The 22,872-nt window shown below is 37.4% G+C and overlaps 1 protein-coding gene across 9 annotated transcripts in view; it reads left to right on the top strand.

The window, feature by feature from the left end:
- The window catches only part of ARHGEF10 (Rho guanine nucleotide exchange factor 10), a 116,368-nt gene that overhangs the window by 78,422 nt on the left and 15,074 nt on the right, over positions 1-22,872 (top strand). For all 9 annotated transcript variants that reach the window (XM_061989731.1, XM_061989729.1, XM_061989735.1 and 6 more), the window contains 6 exons: positions 336-436; positions 1,604-1,725; positions 5,106-5,192; positions 6,534-6,757; positions 8,028-8,185; positions 19,545-19,687. In XM_061989731.1, coding sequence (XP_061845715.1) covers positions 336-436; positions 1,604-1,725; positions 5,106-5,192; positions 6,534-6,757; positions 8,028-8,185; positions 19,545-19,687 — 835 coding nt within the window. The remainder of the gene's footprint in view (positions 1-335; positions 437-1,603; positions 1,726-5,105; positions 5,193-6,533; positions 6,758-8,027; positions 8,186-19,544; positions 19,688-22,872) is intronic.

Here is a 22,872-nt window from a genome sequence, read left to right as displayed (position 1 = left end):
TGTCTCGGCAGCTGGGACATGTCACCTTGTAGTTTTAATCCCGTTCCTCAACCCTGTGTTCCTAATGCAAGAAGAGCAGGAGCCGTAGCAGTGACAGCTAATAGGGAACAGCCACTTTTATATTCCTCCATCCAAGAGGATGCTTTACTCATAACATTTCACATGAAGTGTAGGAAGATGGGCATATAGTGTATCATAGCCTGCATGCTTGTATTAGAGCTGTGACTTTGAGTATTAGAAAATGAAATTTCATCTTGCCCAGCATTTCTAGCCTTCACTGTCTCTCATTCCTCATGCTCGAGGCATTTAGAGTGGCTTCTTTTTTTGTCTTTTAGGTCTGGGCGGCCCACTTTCTTTACAGCTGTTTTCAATACATTTACCCCTGCCATCAAACAGTCCTGGATCAACAATTTACAAATGGCTAAACTGGCACTCGGTAATTCTTATTTCCTTATATTTCTGTCAAGTTAAGATAACTCTTGATGTACAGTGGAATTTTTTTGTGTGAGAATCTTTCTGCAGGTGTTAGAATTACAACACAGTAAATTAATTGTAGTGGTTGTGTATCACTACAAAGCAAATAAGGTGCAGGTTTCATTATGAAGGAGTATAATTTCTTCAGTGTTTTAAAGAAGTCTGTGCTAATCATTGCTACTTGTTATATCTAAATCACCAAGAATGAGAAATGCTACAGGACAGATAGGTAAGGAATTTATTCCATTATAAACCTATTTCTTCAGATCTTATTAACTCTTTGAACTTTCAGCTTCGGGTTCAAATTTCTCACTTTCAGCTTAGAATGATTTTTGTTAGGGAATATGAGTAAAGCTGTTGGATTCATTTGCATTCTTTCTGAGCATGCAATAAACCTATGGCTGTAGTTTTAATATAGTGCAATATTTCCTTAGTTAGGTATGTAACAATTCTGTGTTATTCTATAAAATTTGAGTTTATTTGGAGGAAGTTTGGCTTTTTTTTTTAGTTAACATAACTCTGTAGCCTTCACTGAGGGGATTGTTCTAAATGGAAACAATAAAAATGTTCTGTCCTGTGATGATTTTAGTCTCCCATGTTTACAGAGAGGGTATAGGTTTCCAAAAATATGTAGTATTTTGAACACTTAATTTGAGAAACATTGAGGGTCATGCACTTGCCAGAAAGCAAGTTTCACCAGCACATCCTCAAAATACAATGCTTTTATGGTATCTCACTGAAGGCAGACAAAATAACAAAAAAACAAGAGGAGAAAGGATGTCTCTATCATTCCAGAAGGAGGATCCTTATAATTCTGATAAACAGCAATTGGTAGTCATATCACTTAGACAGAGAAATGTTATTTGACAAGATCATTAAGACAACACCCTTAACATTTTGCTAGTGTGATATGTTCTTTTTTTTTTACATCTTCGATTTGTAAATAATCTACTAAATTGTATTTTTGCTTATAGTTTTCCATTATCATTTATTCATATATGGCATAAGAACAGCTTGAGCAGTGTTAACTATTCCTTACAGAATTATTTTCTATTCCTGTAGGGAAGTGTGAATGAAATGTTCAGTGAAAGTATTGTGAGATGTTTGTTGTTTGTTTTTTCTGTTATAGCGGAGGACAACCTGTTAGGTTGGTTCTGTGTAGAAGATGATGGGAATCAAATAAAAAAGGATAAGCATCCTCTCCTTGTTAGACACATGCCAGTGATGATGGCCAAGCAACAGGAGTTTAAGGTGAATGGAATTCTTATATGATATTACTATTGCTTTTCTTATATGATATTACAATTGCTTTTCTTGCAAGATATAACTGCTAAAGAATACCATATTGTAAATACACATATTGGATAACATCTATTAGTTCTCCTGAGTTACTACCTTGGTGTAAGATTAGTAGCAATGGAAGGTCCAAGAGAGTCGCAGAAATGCAAAATACTGCATTCTTTGAGGCACTAAGGAATATAGTGTTTACTTTTATATAGGATGACATTCACTTTCAGATGTGAGCTCATCACTCAATGAAAGCAGAACTGCTGGGAATTTTTAATCGATGTTGAGATTTCCAGGGTTTTTTTTGCAACTCCAAAGTAACCTGCAGCTTGCAAAGTGCAGGAATTTGACCTCCGTGATAACTGTCCTGTACTGCTGTAACTGTTGAATTCTTCTCATTTTCATTAGTGGACAGAGAGCAATAGTTTAAAACTATTTTAAAAATTCAATTTAATGGGATTTTATATAAAATGAAGTTCTAGTCTGAACAATGACGCAGAGATGGTCTTAATGATTAATTTCCTGAAGTAATGTATCAGCTTTGGTGGAAGTAATTACAGTGTGTCCAGACCAACAGGTGAAATGGAAAAGTACTGGATACCAATTTTGTTTTTTTCCTATGCATCAGCAGGATTCTTTATTGACCGTCAGTCAGATGGCCTTGTGTAAAAACACTAATGGAAGTAAAATTTTATATGTATGGCCAGAATCCCAGTGTTAACATCATCACATGGGTACTACTTAAAGCAGGAAGTCTGCAAACTCTCATTGTTAGGACAGCCCACACAGGAGGGAAGTTCAGATGGCAGCTTCACTTCCAAGTGTAAATATATAGGCCTGGACATTGGGGGAAAATAATTGCTAGCTGGAAATGCATTTGAAATGTCTAATGATGTTAAATCACACCATTCCTATGATGCTGGTATTCAGAGCAGAGCTGTGGCTTACAGCAGCCAAGGTCTACTGAAAGTCTCAGGTCTCCCATACAACCGTAGGCGTTCTTATCCAATCTATTAAACACTGGCTTTTTCTGAGTTGAATACTTTCTAAAGTCACCACTGGTGAAATAACAAAGCTATTTATTTTTTTATGCAGAAACTTAAAATATTTGTGTTTCCCTAGACCTTGTGCTTTTCTAAGTCCTGTAGATCTGTGCCAGGAGCCTTGAAGGCCACTCCACTCCTATAATCCAAGTCACAACAGGATCTGCTTGTTTTGAAGGAAGGTCTGTTGCCCATAGTGGGTGATGGTCTTCGCCTTGATCACCTCAGAAGAGAACAATGTGCAGCAGTATTTGCCTGAACTCTTGATCAACTTTGCTAATTTTGCAGCTCCTAATGATAACATGGGTATGATCCCAGCTGTCAGGCCTGATGCTCTTAAGTTCTCGGTATTACTGGAAAAGATGATCTGAGTATTACTGATGGTTTTCTGCAGCCTCATCAGCAGTCTGGATGTCAGGCTACAGCATGGAGTGAAATTGTTACCTCTCTGCATTCTGCTCTGGCTGCATGCTGGTGTAGGAAGCCTGTAACAGCCTGTAACAGCTTCTTCCATTAGAGCAAGTTTATACCCCAGGCAAAGGATTTCTGTTAAGATTAAGGGCTCAACTACCAGGGTTTTAACTGGGAAATGATGCTTATGGGAAAGCATCATCAGTTTTGACTGAGATGCAAAGTAACACAGAGGTGTAACAAGCAGTTTGATAAATATCCAACATGTAGGCTTTTCATTAGTGATGTATTAAGCTGTAACACCTGCTGTATATCATCGCTATGAGCTTCAGCATGTGTTAAATGAAATATGCAAAAACTGGCATGGATAGCTCTTTTTAAACTTTTTCTCATTTATCAGTTTGTATCTCTTAATCTTATAGTGAATTGCTTTGGTGAATGCATAACATTTTTACTACTGCTAATCACTTGGTGATACATGCTGACTCAAGGAAGTTTGTGAAATTCTTTACACTTTTGAAAATTAAGTAAACTGGGAATTTAGAACTCTGAAATTAAAACTGCTCAATTCCTTCCCCTGCCTCCCCCCGCAATTATTCACTGTTGAAAGGTAATGTTGCTAAGTTATGGTGAAGTTGTCCATGTTAAAACTCATCAAATTGTCTCTAGTAGTGCAATATAACCTCAATGACTTTGATGTCTGAGACAAGAACATAAGTGTGAATTATTATTACATTCATTGTGTCTAAAAATATAGTATCACACCTCATCAGGAACCTTTTTATTCTCTACACGGTTATGAATTGCTTGTATGTATTTTAAAGTGTTTACATAAGCTTTAGGGATATCTGACATGGATAATAGGGAAAACAAAAATCCATGACTCCTCATAAAAATACCTATTTTCAGAGCCTTGGTGCTTGAAGTATTTTCAAAGTTGGGATGGGCTGAAGTATAGATCTTGAGTAGCTTCCAGGCTTTTCTTAAACAGCCTGCATGATAAAATCGTGACTATGGTTATTAATTTACTGACAGTAACAAGATAGCATGAAGTTAAGAGGGAGTAGGAGAATTATGGATGGTAACATGAGCATTTAAAATGAAGAAAGCACCTGGAGAAATTTAAAATAGTCAATAAGGCAGATACATGGTATGTTCACATAGAAATGAAGAGCTTCATAAGTAAAAATTGAGGAGGTGGTTGAGTAGGTCTTTAAAAGTAATTTTTTTGCTGAACCAGAAAGCTAGGAATAGGTTAAAACATAACATTGTTAAAATATCAAACAATCAATGAGATGTGTACACACAGTCTTCAAAAGAGGTAATCATGATGTAGTGCTGTGAACAGTTCTGCTGGAGTAGCTTGTTCAGGTGAGAAAGTTGTGCAGTCTTAAATATATGAAGCTGAAAGATCTGCTGGAGAGATGCTAGCTGAAAAAGTGATAGTAATCAAGAATTTTAAAAACAAGACTTGAAAAAAATCAATTATTTAAAAAAAATGAAGTGATGATGTTAATTTAGCCAAATGGAGAGGAGACTCGGGGAGGGTCATGTTGGATATTTATCATGTATCAGCCTTACATGTAAAAGGGATTACAGCAAGGATGATGTTAGGTTGAGTATTTGGAAAAACTTCATAAAAGCCATGAAGCATTTGGGCAGATGAGCTAAAGAATTTGTAGTTTTTAATGTCTGTAAGAGTAGATAAGGAATGTCTCAGGAACAACACATGTGCAGCTGACCCTGCCCATAGGAAGCTGGATGGACTAAGCTGACTTCTTACCTTCTGTGATTCTTTGATGTCCTTAAATACTTGAGTTAATTACATAATAACAGAGGTAGAAACAAGCCTATCTTTTTAATGTGGTAACTGCTTTCTTTTGTTTGAAGATTGAATGTGCTGCTTATAATCCTGAACCATACCTCTCTGGTGAAACGGAATCAGATTCCAGTGCCATGGAACATGGTTTTCTTTGGGTAAGCATGATCTTTAAAAGCTAAAAAAGAGGTTATCTCCTGTTTCTCTGCATTGTTTTTTGTGACTTGCAGCAATGTGTGGATCTGAAATAAATTTTGGGTTGTTCTTTAACTCTTTCTTTGTTTTGAGATTGACTTCTAGAAAGGATAGCTAGAAATTTTGTCCATGTGACCTAGAGAGATCTGTAGGGTCTCACTTATGCACGTGTGGTTTCTTAGTGTGGTACAGAACAAATCTAAAGTGCTGAGCACATTCAAAAGTGAGTTATGTGCTAATTTACAACAAGGGCTGCTAAAACCCATATGAGCTCACACTGCCCCAATGTCTGTTTCCATATTTTAAAAATGTTTTAATCATGAATAATCTGTTTAAGTCTGTACCTAGGAAAAAAGCACTCTGACGTATTGTTATAACCCCAAAGAAGCAGATATTCCAGCAGACCAAGTGAGACAGACAAGACCTTTTTTTTAAAAAAAAGCTAATGATTTGAGTAGTTTTTCTTGTTACTACAATACTGACATTTTAAAGGAACACTTTTGAATTAAAGCTAGAAGATAGAAATAGCTTTTTTTCAATGGTCTTTTTCAAGGTGACCTGTAAAATTTCTTTTTGTCTTTGTTATTTCTAAACAGTCATCACAAATATATGCCAATAAAATCTTTCTACTACCACAAAACTTTCTTTCTCTTTGCTGTGGTTTTTTTTTTTTTCATTTCCTACAAATGTAAAGAGTATATCCTACTGCTGCTTGGGGAGATTTCTTTTGTTATTTTGTGTTTTTTACCTCTCCCCAGAGTACAGATTTGTGGACGTATTGTGATACTTAGTTCTGTCTCAGGAAGAAGTTTAGGATCCTGTATCAACAAGTTTACAAAAGAGATTATATTAATAATCCCTCTTTCTGTGGGGACAGAGAATTTATTTGTAGACCTGTTACATATGCAAAGGACAGGCCTGAACTATATTATCTTGTTTAAGAAAATCTGAGATACCATAGAGCATGGGTTATTAAAATAATATATTACACATGCACTTACTGTAATTGCATTGCATTATGTATATACATAAGAGTCAGACATCAGAATAGGCCATGATAGTCCTCCTTTCATAAAAGAGTGAACTAATTTTGTGAGTATAAAAGGGAATTTTGTGTCTATAATGTTTTGAAATCTCTTGTATTTGTGCTGAATTATTTTCTTGGTTTTGTCTTAATGCATGCAAACTCATATAACTTGAAATGGATCCTTCAACATTCTAGTCATTCCTCCTTGTTAATGCCGATGATCCTAGAGACAGGTATCAGTCTTGGTCTTTTTCTTTCTTTCATCTTTCCAATTCAGATTGGCAGTTGTACTAATCAGATGGGCCAGATTGCAATAGTCTCATTTCAAAGCTCCAGCCCCAAGGTTATTGAGTGCTTCAATGTGGAGTCACGGATTCTCTGCATGGTCTACATACCAGAGGAGGAGAAACTGAAAGAACAAAATAAGGCTCCCGACTCTGAAAATGTTCTTGCAAAAGCTTCTAATGTGCCTACTATTTGCCTTGGCATGGAGGAAGGAAGGTGATTCTCATTTTTAGTTTACTGTGTATGATTTATGATTTTAGTTTACTGTTCTGTAGCAAAACTGTGTGAGATACTTTCAAGAAAATGTTTTATTTTAGAAAGAGTATCCATGTGATATCCCAGTGATGAATTATCCTTTGCACCCAAATCAAGGGAAAAATACACTCTACATGATTCTAAAATACACTATGTGGTATTTGAACTTAAAACAATGTGTATCTTTGATGAAAGAGGATGAATTCATCATACACACATCATGTCTGAAAAATATGAATATTACTTTTGGAGTGTTACAACATAATCTTTAGGTGTTGGAGAATTCTCAGAATGACAAAGTGTTAATGAGGAACCCATTAGCCTTCCGCACTGTGATATTGTGCAGGATTTGTCAAGCGAAAAAATGATATTGCTGTTTACTATGGACCTGAAATATTTTGCTCTATTTGAACTGGTGACCTTACTGAGTCATCACTTGATTTATATTGAAGAACAAAGCTACATTTTCTAAACACAGGTCATAAGCAAAAAGATCTTGTTGTAGCTAGTGAGGGCATAAGTATGTAACTAAGTGTGAATTTTGAAGGTGTTTCTAATCAATATAAATGAAGGAAAAGGAACTTCTCTAAGGAAAAATCTGTTTCCAAAATTTCCAACATTTAATGACACTAATTATCTCTACTTGTGAAGTGCAATTAATTCCACAGGCAACTATTCAGTATTCTTGACTTGCCCATGGTAATAATCTGTAGGAATTGTGAGAATTTTAAGTGTAATTGAGCTCTGGTAGTGAGTTTTGTTTCTCTTTCACCTAGTTCTGTGGGTAACATTTAATCCACTTTTTTAACTAACAAAAAACTTTGGATACGCTCATACTAAGGATTTTGAGCAGAATTTTTATGTTGTCTCTTGAATAAATGTTTCTCCAGACAAAATAATATGTTGGACGAGTTCCTGTGTGACCTACTCTAAGTGGCCCTGCTCTGGCAAGGGGGTTGGACTAGATGATCTTTTGAGGTTCCTTCTAAGCCTTAAGATTCTGTGATTCTGTGAAATGTTATCTTATGTCAGTGCTAAATAATTGCAAATTGTTTCCAAAGATATTTTGGAGAGTTGAGATACTTCTTTCCATACTCATCTTCTGAAGTATGGAAGGAGAAAATATTTTTTTCCCCTGACCATTTCATTCTAGCCCTCTTTTGTGCATATTCTAATAAGAACTAAACAACACAATTTCACAGGTTTATTTCTTTCTTGTTTCTTTGTATAGCATTTCTATTTACAAAAGTTGCCAAGGCTCAAAGAAAATTCGACTTCAACACTTCTTCACTCCTGAAAAATCAACTGTTATGAGTTTGACATATATGTCTCAATACTTGTTTGCTGGCTTGGTGAATGGAAACATTTCAATCTACACAAAAGCAGAAGGTAATGTACTGATATGATTTGATAACATCCTGAGGAACTTGCCTGTCAGTATATTTTGGCAGAAGTAGTTTTCCACTACTATATTTTCCGAAAGTTCTGTGTAAAACTGCTGAACTAAGATTACTAAGATTTTTGGTACTTCTGAAAAGACTTCTCTTTTTGAATTATAGGAGAAATTTGATAGTGTTCCCACTTTTTCTGTATGACACCTATGAAAACTGATTTATGCCCGTTAGCTTAAACCCTAATGTCTTCAGTGTTACAGGAGTCCAGAAGTTTATGTGATAACAGGTAGTATACTGTATCTTACACAGTACAACGCTAATTCCACTCAACTACCCAGTATTAGTGTTTATGAAAGACAAAAATTCACTATTAGTAGAGATTCTTACATATCTTATTGGAAATAATAGCTCTATTTTTATCATACAGATATGAGAAGCCTTTCCTCTATGCATAGCTCATGTATTTCACAGTAGGATTACTTTTTTGTTAGTGTGGATGGTTTCTATCTAAGTAATTGACTAAAACAAATTCAAGTAAGGGAAGATTACAGGTAATACTTCAGAAGCAGAACTGGCTTCTCCAGAGCTGATTCAGGTACTTATCTGTGTGTTTCCAGTACATCTCACTAACTTTCCACAGTACTGCAGATATAGTTAATTCAGTTGTAAATCAGTGAGGGTTTACTCAAAGTTTGAAACCTGAGTTTTGAAATGAGCTGTTAACACAGAAACACCTACCTGACCTTGCAAAGTGCAGAGCCAACAGATATCTGGTGTACCAGAGCTGCAGAGTAATGATTGTCATATTTCTCTGAGGTGGGTGCTGTAAACAGTGCAGTTGCATTTCTGTGGCCACTATATCTTGGCTACTAAATTCTACCAGACTCTGAGGAGCCAAGCTTGGTACCTTGAATCTTGGAACAAATTATATGTTCAATGTTAGCTCATATAAAGACACAGTTTGGGAAGGGTACAGGATACATTTTTTTTTTTAGCTTTCTTTTCAAGTAACAAAGAATCTGAAAAAAGTGTTAAGAAAGAGATTTCCTTTCACCAGTTATCATCTTCAACTGAGTGAGTTTCCTGATGAGCTGTTGTCTCTGATCTGAAGCCAGACGTTAGGTTTCAGTTCCCTTTAATTTTTTTAGGGTTTTTTTAATCATGGAATAGCAAATTTTTCTTTGTTTTGGAGATACAGGAGTGAGGTCTTGATCCTAGTCTCGTAACATCATTTTTGATCTTTCAGTTTCTCTGTGTGCCTGAGTGGGGATAGTAATCACAGAATCACAGAATGGTAGTGGTTAGAAGAGACCTTTAGAGATCAACTAGTCCAACCTTCCTGCAGAAGCAGATTCACCTAGATCAGATCACACAGGAACGCATCCAGGCACCTTTTGAAAACCTCCAGAGGAGACTCCACACCCTCCCTGGGAAGCAGGGAGTAAAATGAACGCCATCTTCTCTGAAATGGGTGTATTTAAACTGTTTAAGACTGTAGTTACTGTCATAGAATCATCATAGAATCATAGAACGGTAGGGGTTGGAAGGGACCTTTAGAAAAGGACGCCTTCAAAAACAAGAGTGACATTGTTGACAGTATGGATAAGAAAGGATGCACGGGTTGTATATGTACAGATTGTTAAGGATGGGGCAGAGCTGTTAACCAGATTGAATTACATTATTAGCTGGAGGTTATGTTGTATTGACCAGGATCATAGTGTGCCCTGGTTATGTTCCTCTGAAAACACCAGTTTTGTGCAGCCAAATATTCATAGATACAGTTGAAGTCTCTGTCAGGATCACTGAAGCTCTGATGGGAAATCCACATTTGTGGTTTTCTGACTCATCTTGTGTCCCCTTTCCTTACAGTTTGGCCTCTGTGTGTTATTTCATTTCTCTGTGTTTCACGTGAGTTGTGCAAATCAGCTGCTCCCGTGTTAGCATTCATATTCCTTGTAGTTGGCTGCTGTGGTCATATGAGCAGACAGCCCCAGAGGGGTGTTTTTGTAAGCACTGACCTATTTTACCAAACAAAGGAATCAAAGGGGTGAAAAGGAGGGAGGGGAGGGGAGGGGAGGGGCCTCTGAAAAGCTTTGTGCAATTCATGAGGGTCAACTTCTGTTCTATAGAGTGGGTTACTTTCCATCCATGCACTTCAACTTGAGCTTTGGTCTATCAGCATGAAGGAGATTGAGAGAAGATTTTAAAGTGAAGGTGAAATATGATCAGAGTGTTAAAAAACATTTGTTTTGATGCCTGAGAAAGACAAATACTATGGAATACACAGGTAAAATGGTTGTGCAGCCACCTGTGCATCCCGTTGTGAGACTCCCTGAATGAAAAGGAGTGATCATTCCTTTAGGATGAAAATCTACCTTGCAGTCTCTTATCAGAGTTGTGATTCTTGTATCTTTCTCTCTGGGCAGGTAGTGAGTATGAGTCACTGAAGCTCAATGCCTTTGTGTATGTAGTCAAAGATCCATGACTTCTGTCATTGGGTTTGTTGATACCCAAATAATAATTTCTCCCATTGCTTTCAGATGGCTCACTAACAATATCCAGCTTACAAACAAGTGCTCTCTTCTCACCTTCCTCACAAGATAACTTTGTCAAATTGATAGCAGTGCTCTCTGGCTGCTGAAAGTCTTGTCTTGAAGTCATTTAAAATAGAAACTAAGAAAACGTGTAAACTGAAGAACACATACCATGTTAGTGGGAGAGTTGAAGGTGCACAGTGAGATTTCTTCCTTTGTGGAGCGTAGTCGTGTTTTATTGAGACACTTCTGTATCCATTTTCACATATTCACATATCTATTTTCACATATGAGTTAAAAAATACTTAAGCCTTATTGTATTTGAACATAAATTAAAAGCAAAGTCACTGAAGTGCCGATATCGTGAAATCTACTCAGTTCCCAAAAGTGAGCTAACATGGTGATTTGTGTTACAGAAATGTCAAGGAAAGAATAGGATGTAGGTCAGCTAATATATTAATCCTAAAAATAGGAGCTCTGATAATTATCCTCATTAGTCCTTAATTTTATGCAGGTGATAAGACTAGTTTGGGGAGCCATCAAACAGGTAATGCATTAACTGCAGTTATATATAGGAACAGCAGTGATGCAGACTGCAAAGTTTCTGACATCTTATGTGTTCAGAACTCGTTTACAGGGCTATTGACTTTTGCACAGTTATCAGTCTGAAATATTATGTATTTAGTGTTTGACTCCGGCTGAATGATTAGGAATGTTTCCAGGAAAAACACTTCTAGATGTGGTTAAGGGAAAGGTACATTGTATTGTCTTTTTTTTTTAAAAAAAACCCCAACATAACAAAATCCCTTTGTGATGATTGCAGACAGCCCAGCAGATGTGTTTTCTGAATGATGTAATAGCAGAAAAGGTCACTGTGTTTGACTTCCATTCATAAAAGTATCTTAGGAAAGGGAAATTACAGTCTTTATATAATATAGGTGTATTGTTCATGATATGCTGTAGTCAGTTCCAGCTACTTCCTTTCTTCTAGACATTGATATACGTTTCCTTTCCATAAAGTTCTGTAAGGAGTATGAAGAGAAACAGGGAAAAGAAAATAAAAACTCAGAGAGTTTATTAATTTTTTTTTATTCTACTCTGGCAAAGAGTAGAATAAACATATCTATTAGTAGTTTCAGAAAGACTTTGGTTAAGATGAGAGAAGAGATGCACAAAGACATGCTGGTTTGATCACAGTGGCTGCCTTTTTGGCATGATTGGTACCTGTAGCCTCTCACTCCTCTACAGCACCCACAGGGAGCCCTTGCACCCTCACCGCTAGAATTAGGTCTTCAGTGTTCAGCATGCTCTGTGAATTTTCATCTCTGCTCAGCACTGGTGAGGCCATACTTGGAGAGCTGGGTCCAGTTTCTGGGCTCCTTGGTATAAGGGAACATGTATATACTGGAGAGAGTCCAGTGCAGGGCCATTCAGATAATAAAATGATAATAAAATGACTGAAGCACCTCTCTATGAGGAAAGGCTGAGAGAGCTGGGGTTGTTCAGCCTGGAGAAGCGAAGGCTCAGACGGATCTCATGTCTATAAATATCTGAAGAGAAGGTGGAAAGAGGATGGCGCTGGGCTCTTTTCAGTGCTGCCCAGTGGACCAGAGGCAATGGGCACAAACTGCACTTAAGGAAAGACTTTGTTACTGTGAGGGTGACCAAGCACTGTCATAGGTTGCCCAGAGAGTCTGTGGAGTCTCCATCCTTGGAGGTATTCAAAATCCATTTGGACATGGCCCTGGGCAGCCAGCACTAGGTGACTCTGCTTAAGCAAGAAGGTTGGACCAGGTGACCTCTAAAGGTCCCTTCCAACCTCAACCATTCGATGACACTGCAAGCAGAAAAATGTCTAAACAAACCAGTAAGAAACTGAAAGAAGGTAATTCTTAATGTCATCTTTCTTCCAGGCACCACTGAGCTTGAAGTACCACTTGTGATTCACACTGCAGAGCTTGCACCTATGATCAGTTTCTTAAACTGAGAATGAATCATGCGCCCATTTTCCTCTCTCTTTTTTCTTTTTTTAAACAAGAGAAAAACAACATGTAACTTCTCATATAGTAACCTAACAGCTAATGCACTAGACTCTCAGCTGAAGAGATCTCTATTGTATCGAATAATTTTTAATACAGAAACTTTCGCTCTGTTGCCTCTCACCAAGTCTTTATTTTTTCAAGAGTAATGGCTCAGCTTTAACACAAAGAAGGGATTAGGAATGTTGGTGTTGCCACTCTGAGTGGCCCTCAACTGGGAGCCTAGAGGTCTCTCCTAGAAGCCCAAAGATAGTGATGTGAATCTTCTTTATTCCATAAAGAGAACTGAGCCCACACACTCATAAAAGGAAGCCTCTTTCATGTTTTAATGAAAGCTGTATTTCTAATAGGATTTTGTGGAGCCTGTTCCTGTAGGTGTATGTTGGTAGGTTCTGTCCCTGAGGTTTACAAAAGGAAGAAAAGCTCAGCGTTGAGGACTGCGATTGAATGTGAAACAAGAACAACTGTGGCAATTCTGGGCATGCACAGAACAAAAGTTTACATTCCTCAGAGACACTTCCTTGGTAAAAACTAAAGCAGCTCTGAAGTTGGTCAAGAGTTTGATACTAATCAGGATCACTTTAAGAGGATTAGAATCAAGCAAAAGGACCAAAACAGAAAGGAAATATAAGAGGAACTAGTTACAACAGTGAAGGAGTAGCAGGTCGGTTCATTAGCAAGATACCTTGATCAATTTGGCAAGACGATTGTGTACTTTGACAAATGCAGGAAAGGAGGAATATATGGAAGGTAGTGTATAGATGTCAAACTTCATAGCTTGGATGGATCCACACACTTGCTTCAGCATGTGTGAAGATTATGGTTCTGACATGTCATTGTGACTTAAATAGATGTAGTGAGAGGCATTGCTAGGAAAGAGGAATGGTATCAAGCTGATAGGGAAAGGAACAGAGTAGTGATATTGAAAAAGAAATAAATTCTGTTGTCTTGACTGTGTTATCACCGTTAGCAGTTTCACCTAATACTTGTTACCAGAAATATGTGGATGTTACTATCAGTCTTGTTTGCCTGTCTTATGTGGACTTCCATCACCATCCCCCCTATAATTTTACATAGAGCCCTGTCAGCTATTTAGCATGAAGAATTTGTATATGTGTATGAAAAAAATGACTGTAGCCATATGTAGCACGGGACATTCCTAGTTACACCTTGTTTAGAAGAGTAGACTCAAATCTCTTAGCTTATTCCAAGTGATAAGAAATGTGCAAAACTTTCCAGGTCTGCAGCTACCACCTTACTCCTTAACAGTGCTGGTTTATGTGTCATGTGATGGAAAAAATGTTTATGCCTCACTGCACAAATTAAGCAACGACCACTGTTCCCAGGGTTGTGTTGGCAGCTCTGTTGGAATCATCAATAGTGCAGCTAAGCAAGAGAAGAGGCTACCAACAAAAAAGCGTGTTCAGTTCAGCTCAACTGACAGTGTAAAGAAAGGGAGAACTACAACAGACTTTAAAAATGCTTTCTGAGGAGATAAACTATCAGGCTATCTCATGAAGAGAGCACCAGTGAGTTAGAATTATTTTTAAAAGTGAATATGAATAAATTAATAATTAAGCTTTTTATTGATTGTTGTAAAATAATATTACTTTCCTTCGTTGGGGGAAACAAACCACAGAAAGATACAATTGCCTACGTTCTGCTCTGCAAAATTAACCTCTTGAAAAAACTTTTCCTATGTGTTTACATTTGAATGAACAGAAAGATAACTGACTTTCTAAAATTTGAAAAAATCACAAGAATAATAACAAAATGCACTAGTGGAAATAATGTCCTTAAACATTGAAGTCTTACAAATATTTTATGAGCATGATACCTTACTTTGATGCAGCTAAACAGCCAAATGTTACCAGTGCAAGACACTGTTCAATGTTGATGTATAAACTATGGCATGTAACTATTGGAGAAATATAACTTACAGAGGTTATTACAAATAGTGGCATAACACAGATCTATTAGTGCACAGACATGATAGTGCTTAAAAATTGTGTTCTCATGTTTTAAATATTCATCTAATATGCAAATAACAGAAGCTATGATGTTTATTTCTAGAAGCCCCTGGATTTGTTTCTCTATTTGCCCCTATTCTCAGCTTTTGTAGACACATTTCATTCCTGAAAATAGCTGTACCTTCAATTCGTTTGATGCCTACGTTCCATCATGCTAACATTATAGAGACTGCCAGAGACTGGCACGCCTCGTGCACTAGACATTTGGTTCATCTAGAGTTTAAGCTGTGATGTTGTCAGTTTAAGATAAATGCCAACTAAAACTTGCAAGTACAATATTTTTATGTGTTGTTAATACTTGTATGGACTCTTCTCACAAAGTAGAAGGAAAACCTCTATTTCTTCTCCCACAGTCTCTCTCCTATTTCTTCTCCCACTGTCTCCCTCCTGTTTCCACAGGTGTCAGGTTTTAATCTTGTGTTTGTTCAGGGTGGAGATAACTGATTTTTCCGCATACAGACTAGCCTCTGAGGTAGGATATGTGTACTACATATTGTAATTCATTTGGAATGTACACGCTCACCTCATAGGTAGAAGATTTTACTCTGTGGCTTTTCAGCATTGTAGAGGTGACAATGACCATAACATATTCTTAAAACTAAACCAGTGCTTATTTAGAGAACAGAAACAAGGCAATGATTAAACAGAATGTTAAGAGAAACCACACTTGGGCAATCCTGTAGGTATTCTTTAGCCAGGTTGTTGGGAGCTGCCTTATGTACTTCTCCATTGCTTATTTTTCTTTTGTTCAATTCCTGCTTTTCAGAGAATAGTTTGTTAGGTTCTTTGCACTGGCTTTGTCCTATTGTATGCCTTCAGATTTTATTTGCAAATGTTTTGTCTCAGCTACTATTTCTTGCTGCTTTTTTTTTTCCTAGGGAAAAATCAATTCATTAAGTCAGTAACTAACCAGGGATTTCTAACATCAAACAAATCCATTCGATAACTTTTACAAGTGCTGCACCTAGTATTAAACACGTGGATAGTGCCAACTGTTGGACCTGTTTACACAGTATGTCTTGAATCTACAGGTGTTTACAGAAGAAAGAATAGAGATAATACTTCTCATTTAGATTTTAGAGCAGTGAACCTTGGATCGGACAGATAACATGAAATAACCAATGTTAAACATGAAGTCTGTGCCAGCAGCTATTGAATAGAGTCTGCTGAGATCTGGAGGCAGAGGCAGTATTGTGTCTCCTTAAAAGTCTGATTCTGTGGTCTTGAAACAACTCATGAACTAGACACAGACTTGCTAAATAATTTCAGTGATGGGTGTTAAAATTCTTGGTCAGCAAAATGAAGTCATGATCTTGCTTTTAGCCAGCAGCCTGTGGCTAAAGCATTCACAGAAGTATGTTGGATTACCAGCCTTAATCCCTTGCCTTGTTTGAGAGGATTTGTACCCATGCTTCCAGCTCTCAAGAGATTTCCCTGGCTGCTGCAAAATAAGAGGAGAGAGATGAACAGTGCTTCATTTCTCCTCCTGGTGCCATAATTAATTAAGCATTCACTGAGGCAGGGACCAGAACACAGCTGACCCATCCTTTAAATACTGCCCTAATTACCAGACTAGAGAGTAGTCCCCTACCCTCATCTGTCTCACTTCACTCAGTTTGTCTGATCTGGAAGACATCAATGTTTGCAGGAAGAAATAAAGTGCTACAGAATCTTTATCATGTAGGCAGAATATCTGGGTAGGGTGCCAGCCTTGGACTTTCCCTGGGCTGTTATATCAAGTAGGATTATAGTTTCTTTACTTGAAGTCTTGGTGACATGAAAGACATCAGGTCCCTACCGCACCTTTTTCACCAATCCCATTTAACTCTTAAAGCTAACTGGATTATTAAGTGCTGTGCAAATAGCACAAACAGAAAAAGCTTTTATGATAACTGAGTTTTGATATGCATGTTTGTTGTATCAAATATTCATAAAACTGGTAGTATTCATAACACTGATAATATTAAACTCATTTTCTTACCTTGCAGTACCTTGTTCGAGAATATTAATTTTGCTGTCAACATCCACCTGACTCCAGTACTAATTTTTGTTTTCACTCAAAACTGTTACAAATGCTAGACAATAATTTTATGTAAGACTTGATTAAAATTAATAACGTGGCTTAACAGTTAGCCATCTGAGGAGCTGCATGGAAGTTGAGGGCATAAAGAACCAGAATGGAAAAAAAAAAAGCCTTAGATGATCATACATTTTGCTTAAATTTCATTTCAAGCAAAATATAAATTCAAGTCCACAGTTGGGATCCTGAAAAATCCCTATTCACCTGTCACTTCAGTATCAGCTATGCTTTATGTATAGGTTATGATATAGCTTGAATCATAGAATGGTAGAGGTTGGAAGGGACCTTTAGAGATAATCTAGTCCAGCTCCCCTGGATGAGGTCACACAGGAACACATCCAGGCAGGTCTTGAAGACCTCCAAGGAAGGAGACTCCACACCCTCCTTGGGCAGCCTGTGCCAGGGCTCCATCACCTGAACAGTAAAATAGTTTTTCTTATGTTTAAAAGGAACCTTTTGTGTTCCAGCTTCATCCCATTACCCCTTGTACTGTCACTAGATACAACAGGAAAAAGTGATGCCCCAACATCTGTTCCCCCCCCTGCAGTCTCCTCTTCTCCAGACTAAACAGCCCCAGTTCCCGCAGCCTTTCCTCATAAGGAAGATGTTCCAGTCCCCTGATTATCTTGGTGGCCCTGCACTGGACTCCCTCCAGAAGTTCTCTGTCCCTCTTGGCTTGGGGAGCCCAAAACTGGACACAGTACTCCAGATGAGACCTCACCAGGGCAGAGTAGAGGGAGAGGAGAACCTCCCTCGACCTGCTGGACACACTCTTCTTTGTGAATCCAGTGTATTTGAATGTATTTCAGAAAAAACCTGTTGATTTTGTCTATACGTTCATGTGTGTTGTTCAGTGTGAAGATATAACTACAGCTCAGCATATCTGCTCTTTGCTCACATTCACATTCTTTATCCTTCAGAAGATACAGCAAGATTATACTAGAGCTATATTGGATTTATTTCTAAAAAGGAAACTCAAGAGTACTACATACTGAGTGCTGTTACGACTCTGCTGTCAGCATAACTTAAGGAACAGAAGTTAGGATACACATGTGCATCTCTGCTCTCTGACTGCTTTGCCCTCAACCTTCTGCAGTGGTTAAAGCTTTTACAGGGTATGGGCAGCCTCCACTTAAAAATTTAATTTGAGGATAATGTGGTTGCTAGCAAAGGAAAACTTTCCCAGGAGCTTCTTTTGTTACTAATGGTACATATGAGTCATGAGGAACACAGAGACTTTGGCATTGCTGGGAGAGTTTGCAGGCTAATAACTGGAAACATGAAAGTTATTTTGGTGATCTGAAACTAAATGTCATTTTTACAAAGATGCTTTTGGAAAAGAGACATATCCTGAGAATGACTCAGTGAAGGTTGCATCATGCAGATGGCAAATGCAGCAAGAAGTACTCTAGAGCGGAGGCTTCTCTTTTTGTTGTTGATGCTGATATTGTGAAGCTGGAAATTTAGTACTCCTTCATCTAAGCAAATACTAAAATATACACTTGTTATTGGGGTAAAAAGAAAGCAAATTGTTCTTAAGTGCTTGCCTAAAGATGTCTTTACCTTGCTCTCATCAATCAAAGTGTAAGTGGTTACTGAGATGAAACCGGTGTCAGTAAAGCAAGCAACTTTTCTGCAGCTTATGCCGGAAGAAGGCTTTAAAATGAGGAAATGGGTCCTCTTTGACATATTTTATCTCTATGTAAAAACAGATACTGCAGTGGATTTTGATATTTTTACTAAGGCATAATGCATAGAAATGTGATCTTTGAGACTTTATATTCCGTGAGCACTTACTATAGAAACAAATATAAAATTATTGAAATTACTATTGACATATTTAGTATGTCAAATTTTGTGTACAAAAGACATGGCTACAATTATCTCAAGAAGCTAATGTTGCTGACTCTTAAATTGGGCTACAAATAATCTGCTAATCCATGTTTCAAAGAGCAAGTGAGAGTGACCAGAACAGTAAAAGGCACCATGCAGGTTTTATCAGAAGGTCTCTGAATAATTGGTTGTTCCACATACACATGCATAATGTAACTTGGATCTGCTAAATGCAGTCCACACAAAACACTGGGGATTATAGTTGGGAAAAAAAAATAGGAAAAGTGAAGATATGGCACAAAATTATGTCTTAAATTATTTTTTTAAAAGTTTCCTTGTTAAAAGGAAAGCATCCATCAGTGTGCTCTTAAAAGATTCATCTGAGCTCATCAGAACCTACAGTAAATTTCTTGCTATTTTCATGTGAGAGATGATTCTGTCCTAGTTGGAATTTGGTTCCTCTTGAAATAGGCCATTTGAGATCTCATTCTGGAGAAAATTAGACCAGCCACATGGCTTTCTGACCGTATTTCCTCTGGAAAAGAAAGCGATTGTATCAGAACCCCAGTATGAGATTCCTTGTTTAGCAGTTAACCCAGATAAAATCTGTTTAGTTAACAAATATCAGTGTTTGGTTCTGTTTTTTCCTCCTAATGTGTTACCCTTATGAAATTACCCTGGAAGCTAAAATTAAATGTGGGTAAATCATGGTGTAGCTTGAAGTGGCAGCTTGCAGAGATCTGAGCAGGAGACTTAAGAAGATGGTGTTTTTAAAACTGTTTCAAACCAAAGATTGCTGTTTTGCTGTGTATTACCTCTCTTCTGTTTTTTATTGAAGATGGGACGTGGAACACGGAACCACACAAGATAGTTAAACTGGGAGTTCTGCCTGTTAGAAGTCTGCTTGTGATGGAGGAGACTGTTTGGGCTGCATGCGGTGGACAAATTTTTATTATCAGCACTGTGACACATTCTATAGAGGTAAATGTTTTTAAAAGCACTGCTTGCATACTGTGCTACAGGGGATGACTGCTGAAAATTTAAACTTTAAAATCTGTTTAAGGAGCTTCATGATTCTGGAAGGCTTTTGTGAAATACAGTTTCAGTTCTGTCCTATTCCACTTCCCACGGTTTGAAATTCTGCTGGGATGTTCTCTGCTGATGTCTTGTTAGACCTAAGTTTGCTTCCATTTTCCTCCAGATTTCCATAAAGTGCTTAGATCTCAGAGTACTTGAGGCAAGAGCTTTGCTTAAAAATGAAATCTGAGGAAAAGCAGCAAAGAAGTGGGTGTCTATAGGAACTGCCTGTTAATTCCAGAAGTAGGTTCAATGAAGAGATTGCCTCTACATGGTTGGATGTCACCTGTACCTTGTGATGATTTCATAATATATTTCTTCAGATTTTTGCTTCTTAGTCACAAAAATTTTCTTTGTGTAAGGATGTTTTTCCAAGGAATAATCATAGAAAAGTCAGCTTCTCTGGAAAGTGAGAAAAGTGTTCAGGATTCAAGCTTGTAATAGTTACCACATTTTCCACAAGGAATGAAGCCCTCATTTTTGTCAAAATTGCAGCCTCTACCGAAAGAATTTCTTAGTGCTCTAAAGTTTAGAGTCACTGAAACATTAGGGATTGAGCTTCTCCTTCGACTTAGAATACAGTTGCATGATGTTTACAGACATGAAGTTCTTTCAAACAGAAGTCATAATGAGCTCACAGCCTCCTTCTTTGTGTGCTTTGTTGCTGCTTTTTTGTTTCATTGATGATCGTGTTTTCTCCCAACAATTGTCTGTCTGGTACAATTGATTCTGTGAGTCATTGTCATGGGTTTTCAGGGAAGTAGCTAACAACCTAGTTTCCTCTGTCTTTATCTTTTACTTTCATTTTTTTTCTGTATAATAAGATACTTGGATCGTATATTTTCCTGTTGTGTTTTTCTTCTAAGGCTTGTTTTGTTGGTAGTTTGGTATGATGAGGGAAAGAGTGATTTGGTAAGTGCTTGAAATGAACTTTTGTTAGCTTCATTGAGAGGGTCAGTATAGCCTCTGGGACACCTGGTTACTGTCCTACAGACTTTGATGATCCATCTCTCTGATTGCCAACTCGAACTTCGGAGAAATTAATTAGCAGTAATAATTTTATTTTGGTTTTTGGTTTTTTTTGTGTAATAGTCATCTTTGCTTTATCAACGGGAATCCAGGTGTTGCACAGGGCTCAACTGTTAGTCTTTCCTCTTTCCTGAACTCCTGCAGATCTCTATATTCAGCAATTACAGCTATTTGTTCATTCATTACATTCTGCTCTCATGCATGCATTCTCTATGCTTCTAGTCATATATGTTACCTATAAAGGCACATGACTAGTTTTTATGGCCATATTGTGTAAGCCTATGAGCATATTTAAGGTCATTTTGTAACCTGTCCTTCTGAGGCAGTCCCTGCTTCAGAGGTACCTCATATTTACCTGTCTGTGCACTTGCTAAGTACAGAGTACGTTATCCTTGAAAACAATCCCATTCCATGCTTCCTTGCTTTTCTCAGAGTCTTATTTCAGCCTTTTAAAAAATAATTAATAAAGGAGCAGATTTGGTATTCTATATATCATGTTTGGATGTTATTCACTTTTCCTGCTTTTTTGTCACCCCTGAATAGGGTAAGACTCTCAATTTACTTCTTTTAATAATACGTTACTGTAATAGAATGTTTTAGGAAATATCTTTTTTTGGCACAGTGCCCCAGACTGGCACATTGCCTCAAGCTCCTTGGCAAAGGACATGAGAAACTCATCAATTGTTATTATATATTAATTACATACTCTGATACTCTTTCTGTGAAGAAGAAATTTGTCTTTAATCTTGATCCTGGGTCTGACACAGGTCTGGTATAGCCCTTAATCAATCACATAGTGGTCTCTGTGCCTGTAGACCGTTACACTTTGCAAAGGAACAACAAAAAATGCCAGAGTATTTAACAGACTAAAGTCAGTCATTGAATGTCACTCTATCCTGCTTTATTTTTGTCCTGGTTTTGGCTAAATGTTCAACTGAATAAACAAAACAAATGAAAATCCCTATACAGTGTATGTTACATGAGTACTGTAACTTCAAAGTAGTAAAAGCCATTTATTTTACCTTGTGGACAATGATACCCATTATACATCTCTCATGAAGCTTGAGAAATCGTGGTTCAGTTCTTGGCACTGCTGTTTGATGCAAGCGAGCACTTGATGCAAGTGAGCACTCCCTCAGAAGAAAGACTCCAGCTATGTCCCACACTGCGGAAACAATGTACTGCGTTGGGCTGCCCAGAATGTCTTCTGCAGCTCTCTGTTGCTATAGAGTTTGAAAGAGAGAGCCTAAAGGGGAAAAAAGCTGGGCTCTGAACACAGAGGAATGTAGATATGGAAACTAAAGGAGAAAAGTAAAATTAAGTCCGTGGGTTTTTTTGTTACCAAAGGGAAAAAGAAGTTTTTGTCCCTTTGTGTCTGTATTCCTTGTAATGAGAAGGAAGTAAATAATTGAAGAAAAAAGCCATCTGTTGGTTTTCAGATAGACATGCCATTGAAACAGATGTCAAAGCTATCTTCTATAAAAAAATCTCATGCATTTGTAAAAACATACAGGTTTGGGATATGTTCCTCCTCCATGTTAGAAGATCCTTTGAATTAGGAGAATAGTTCTTTTTACATGCTTCCTATACTGTTAACAGTATTACAGTTTTGCTTTAAATGTTTCTATGTGTTTCAGCAGACAGCTATACGAATGGTAGGACAGACTAAGTGGGAGTAGAATGAGTTGGCTGGTAAAAATGGAATGTGACAAAAATGCCTGTACATTTTTACAGTGGCACGAACAGAATTGTCAGCTGCAGTCAGACCACTGCAAGGAAAAAGAATTTCTTGCAATATGCTTCGTTTTTATTCTAATTTCAAACAGTGCAAGCTGCTGAACAGGTTCACTTCAGAGTCCTTGGATCTGTCCCTGAATAGTTTTCAAAAGCTGTCTGGCCACCAGTGTAGGGAAGTATGAGTCTGTAGATAAAAGTTACTGTTTAAAAATCTTTTTTTGCAATGAAACATGCTTGATGAGAATATCAGGAAATTTAGTCATAAGAGCTGTTTCTGACTTCAAAAGATTTTCTTTGTAGATGAATTCTGTTGAAGAAATCGT

The sequence above is a fragment of the Colius striatus genome, chromosome 2, assembly GCF_028858725.1.
Source record: "Colius striatus isolate bColStr4 chromosome 2, bColStr4.1.hap1, whole genome shotgun sequence".
NCBI classification, from domain to species: domain Eukaryota; kingdom Metazoa; phylum Chordata; class Aves; order Coliiformes; family Coliidae; genus Colius; species Colius striatus.
Note: the sequence above shows the minus strand (reverse complement) of the source record. Positions and strands in the feature narration are given on the sequence as shown.